Here is a 5,389-nt window from a genome sequence, read left to right on the forward strand (position 1 = left end):
AAAAGTGTCAAAAATATAAATAGTAAAGTACAGATACCCCCCAAAACTACTTAAGTAGTACTTTACACCACTGATATCCTCTGGCTCTAGAGTGGTGTAACAACACATTGACATAATGATTTCTCAGTATTTTGCTTCTTGTTATAAATATGTTTGTTTATTTAAAATCAGAATCAATCTAATAAAATATTTGGCCTCTTTAATGAATGCCTTGAAGGTCAAAAGAGCATGCCATCACAAAATAAAATCACAATAATGGTGAAACCATTTATTTAGCACAAATATAGAACATTGTTTCAGTAGATAAAGAACTTCTCCCTCAAGTAATATAGCCTCAACCTGACATTTCCAAACAGATCCTCGAACATCTCTGCCAATCTGCTGTTCATTAAGCTGATTGCTTGACTGCGCCGAGGGCTTGCCTCGCTGCCTTGTTTTGATTAAAGGGAAGCTCATAAATAGACTGCTGCCTATAAATGATTTCCTCATTACATCAAAGTCACACGGAAGTTGTAAGCAGCTCTTACAATTGCCACAAATGCAGCTAACTTTATAGGGTTAGGGCCCTGATGAATGATATAACAAGGACGGAAGGAGGACCATAAAACATGCCCAATCTGGCGTTCCAAACCAATGGTGTTTCACACAAGCAGAAGTGTTGTAGAAGCCGGACACAGTTGACAGAAAAAACAACAACAATAGCATTAAGGTCAATTAGTCCCAAGAATGCTGCTCGGGAAATAATACTACTGCCATCTTAAAACCTGGCATGTTTAAATCTTAGTAGCTTAACAACTTTTGCAATTGAAATAACCCAAAGGTATGACGCACGACAGTGTTTGAGACACAGGTACAGCTCTACAGATTCTTGCTGAAGTTACTGCTTTCAGAATGTGAAGGGCTGAGATGAGGGAAGGTGCTATAGTTTAGATGCTATGGTTTGGGGCTCTGCATTTCTCGATTTCAATTGACATTAACACAATTTGACATGAAATTAAATCATTATATTACGTACTGGAAGCATAACACTGCAGAATCCATGACAACATAATGAAACATTGTTTTAAAATGACATTCACTGATATGGTTTACAACAGTTTTATAATATCTGGACTTTTATGTGCTTACAGTTGAGGGTTGTCAAATATTGACATAAACATTATCAACCATGTTACCATACCACACATCAGCTGTGTCTGTGGAAAATGTAGGTCATGTTCAATTTCAAAGGCTTAGATAGCACAGCCGTAGATACGTAACAACATATTCCGACTTACATAATATCTCAAGAAGAAAACATATGTTTTAAACGTTTTTAATTTGATCTTTGTGAATGACATACATAACCAAATTAAAGAGTATTTATAAAACTGCATAGAATAGCTCCTTCCAAAGGAACATTTAGATGAAATATTAAAAATATTTATAAAACTGCATAGTATAGCTCCTTCCAAAGGAACATTTAAATGAAAGATTAAAAAGTATAAACTTTTGCCACATTTGAGCTACATGTTATAAATACGAAACATGAATCACTCAATCAATTCATTTCCAGCATTAAAAGTTTAGAGTGAAAGCAAAATAAATAAGTATACACAAATGAATCGAAGACTACAAATGCCTGACAGAACAGAAGTGGTGAATAGAATGTGTTGCTACAGTCAAATCTAACGTAAAAATAGCAACACATTTGAATTAGTTGAGTTTATGAAAAAAAAAGACAACAGTTCCCACAACTAATTTATTAGACTTCGGTATGGGATGAAAGCAGTCGGAAATCAAACTTGTCTGTCATCAAGTAGAGGTAAAAATGAGACAGTCCTGAAGTTTGGATCCACCCGGGACCGAACAGAATTATGGGCCTTAGTTGAATCTTCTATGCTAGCTAGATGACAAGTGGAATGGAAGTAATTGAACTACATGTTGTCAATATCAGAGGCAATTGGATAAACATTTGCATTGGAATATATTACATCAAGTAAAACAGAACCACTAGTTAATTTGGCCTTGATATCCAAATCAGCAGAAGAAAAACAAGACACCAGAAAACAATTAATTCGTGATTGAGGTGCTGTATCTTCAGGTGTAAAAAAAAAAACTAAATTTCAGTGTTGTTTCATAGCAAGGAGAAAAAGATAGTATTTTAAAAAAGAGTTATGTCCACGTGTCAAAGACTAATATGAACAGAATAGTCCAGCGAGCAGAGAAGTATATTCCATCATCCTGATAGATGATACATGCTGTATCCCAGAGGTGTAGCGTACAACCCCATAGGTGAGAGGGGCAGCATGGGACGGTGGTAGGGGTAGGACTGTCCGTAGAGGGAGACAGCTGTGTGGAGCTGTGCTCCCAGGGGCAATGGTAACGTAAAGCCCGGGTGCAGCGCGGGTTTGGCAGCCATTTTGAGCTTCTCCAGCTCGGCCTCCTGTAGTCTCTTGGCCTTAGCCCGGCGGTTCTGGAACCAAATCTTGACCTGGGTCTCAGTCAAGGTCAGAAAGCTGGAGAACTCGGCCCGCTCAGCAATAGACAGGTACTGCTTCTGACGGAACTTACGCTCCAGAGACAGCAGCTGGGAGGTGGTGAAGGGAGTACGAGGCTTTCTGTTGGTCTTGTGCTTCCGCAGCGGACAGGTAGGACTTACCTGCCCTGGAGAGACAGAGAGCGAGACAGAGAGACAGAGAGAGAGAGGTTCAGAGCCAATGCTGATTTAATTTAACACGTGGATAAGCTACTTGAGTGACAAAGTAAATACTGTGTCCTGATCCTGATAGAAAACATGTACCTAATGTAGTATTATCACATCATCCTGATAGAAAACATGTACCTAATGTAGTATTATCACATCATCCTGATAGAAAACATGTACCTATGTAGTATTATCACATCATCCTGATAGAAAACATGTACCTAATGTAGTATTATCACATCATCCTGACAGATCAATGAACAACGTTAGAGATACAGTATGAACTGATTGTGTGTGTACCCAAAGGTATTGGTTGGGCCGATAGCAATTTTAAACTGAAATTGAAACGTTGGCATAGTAATTTCCCCTAAGTGCTGTACAAGTGAATTGACTATATAACATTTTCTTTGCATAAAATAGAGTCATTTTGGAGTGATGTAATATGTGATCCAATCAACTGTTTCTTACTAAGCTTGTTGTGGTTCATTGTTATAAATGGAAACGTCAAACATTGCAATGGATACACATACTCCTGTCAAGGGAGAGGAGGACTATTATTTGTTGATTAATTTAAAGCAATGCTGACAATTACACACAAACCACACGAACAAACTCAATTAAAGGGTTTGAAGACCTGCCTGATATTCCAAAAAGATAAGATATAAATAATTCTTAATATCCCAAATAAATAATGGAAAAGGTTGAATATTGTTTTCAAATGAAAGATGAGGTTGTAGCAGTATAACTTACAAGACCCACACCACAGTAAGCCATTTTATTAACTCAAATAACTTTGTAAAGACCCAGGCCTAACCAAATTATTTTCCTAATACTTATTTGTCACATATTGGTCTAATAGATTGAATATCAAGACGCTTACCTTATGGTAAGGATTTTCTACACAAACATTCAGATATATTCAAAGTAAATACTTGCACAAATCGTTTTAGTTTACACCCTGTTAAATAAATTGAATTTGTCTGCCATACAATAGGATTTTACGAGACAGGCAGCACACATACAAATTATATGTTAATTGATTTGTATTTTACAATATTTTTTATTTAACCTTTATTTAACTAGGCAAGTCAGTTAAGAACAAATTATTTTTTACAATGATGGATAAAAAAGATATATATATATATATAAATATAGGACAAAACACACATCACGACAAGAGAGACAACACAAAAAGACAACAACATAGCAAGGCAGCAACACATGACAACACAGCATGGCAGCAACACAACATAACAACAACATGGTAGTAACACAACATGGTACAAACATTATTGGGCACAGACAACAGCACAAAGGGCAAGAAGGTAGGGACAACAATAGATCACACAAAGCAGCCACAACTGTCAGTAAGAGTGTCCATGATTGAGTCTTTGAATGAAGAGATTGAGATAAAACTGTTTGAAAATGTACTATACTTTTTATCCCTAAATATAAAATAATAGGTTATGGGAAATAGTGAGGAGAAATACACCTTCCAAATGTGTTCCGATTAGTCTACATAAAAACCATAGATTTTCTCCAAAAATTACTTACGCGTTTGTGCAGAGAATCTTGGGCTCATAACCCAGGGAGCGCAATCATCCGGCTCGGAGGACTCTGACTTTACAGGCGACAGTGGGATAAAGTGCTTTCGGATTCCCGCGGGAGGGCTGTAGCTCTCTCTGCACAGGTACGGAGAGTTCTGCGTCTTTGAAAATGTAACCACAGAGACATTGTCGGGTTTGCTTGTAAACTCACTGTGAATCTTTCTACTTGACATTATAGCCTCCACACTGAAGGGATGATGGTGTCTTGTCACTTGAGTTTTGAGGCCATCCATCGTCCTCTCTAGCTCCGGTCGGCTGTCCTCCTCCGATGAACTGCTATCCCTCAAACTCACATGGGCAGACATTCCCCCGAAATATGTACCAATGGCACACGACAAGACTACCAGTCTCAGCTACAGGTGGCCTTCAAAGTATGGGGACACGACCTGTCAAGTGTGGGATAGGTTAAATAATCACGTGGCGCCAGTGGAACTTTCGGCCAATCGCAGCGCTGCCAAAATGTAAGAGCGGCCCTTGTTACCAGTGATTGGTCTCTCACACAAGGGTTCAAAAATATATCCAGTAGGCTATACCACATGGTATACTGTGACGGATTACTTCGAACCTAACCTCAAGAGATTGTGTAAACACAGGCCCCTTGTGGGTAATTTACGCCCAATTATGAAAGAGATGAACAATCTCTCTCAGGATGTGACTTTTCCTGATTGTAAAACGTTGTTGGTGCCTCAAACCAGGATACACAAATGTGGTGGGAAAGTGCTTCCTCTGCAGGCCAAATCTTTATCATGCTCTCTTAATTTAAGTGTGCCCATAGCTGCTGGAAATAGGGGTACTGAAGGTGCTGCAGAAAAAGTAGTACACTGGGCCTTTACTAGTGCTGTAATACTGGAGCGATATAGCAGTCTGTAGCATACTGGTACTAGAGCGATATAGCAGTCTGTAGCATACTGGTACTGGACCGATATAGCAGTCTGTAGCATACTGGTACTAGAGCGATATAGCAGTCTGTAGCATACTGGTAGTGGACCGAAATAGCAGTCTGTAGCATACTGGTACTGGACCGAAATAGCAGTCTGTAGCATACTGGTACTGGACCGAAATAGCAGTCTGTAGCATACTGGTACTGGACCGATAT

General features: G+C 38.8%; 1 protein-coding gene across 1 annotated transcript; it reads right to left on the reverse strand.

Moving 5' to 3' along the window:
- Positions 1-247: 247 nt before the first annotated feature.
- Positions 248-4,713, reverse strand: msx2b (muscle segment homeobox 2b). Its single transcript, XM_029671801.2, has 2 exons — positions 4,241-4,713; positions 248-2,646 (listed from the first exon to the last, which is right to left on the reverse strand). The coding sequence occupies exons 1-2, from the start codon at positions 4,596-4,598 to the stop codon at positions 2,219-2,221; spliced, it is 786 nt and encodes a 261-aa protein (XP_029527661.1). The 5' UTR covers positions 4,599-4,713; the 3' UTR covers positions 248-2,218.
- Between the last annotated feature and the right edge of the window lie 676 nt (positions 4,714-5,389).

This window comes from Oncorhynchus nerka, linkage group LG10 (genome assembly GCF_034236695.1).
Source record: "Oncorhynchus nerka isolate Pitt River linkage group LG10, Oner_Uvic_2.0, whole genome shotgun sequence".
Classification (NCBI taxonomy): Eukaryota; Metazoa; Chordata; class Actinopteri; order Salmoniformes; family Salmonidae; genus Oncorhynchus; species Oncorhynchus nerka.

Bases quoted from the DNA above. Each gene is read 5' to 3' on its own strand.
- msx2b (XM_029671801.2), bottom strand. From the start codon at position 4,598: ATGTCTGCCCATGTGAGTTTGAGGGATAGCAGTTCATCGGAGGAGGAC. The intron at 2,647-4,240 runs GTAAGTAATTTT...CTGTCTCTCCAG, and splicing joins AAGATTCTCTGCACAAACGC to GGCAGGTAAGTCCTACCTGT.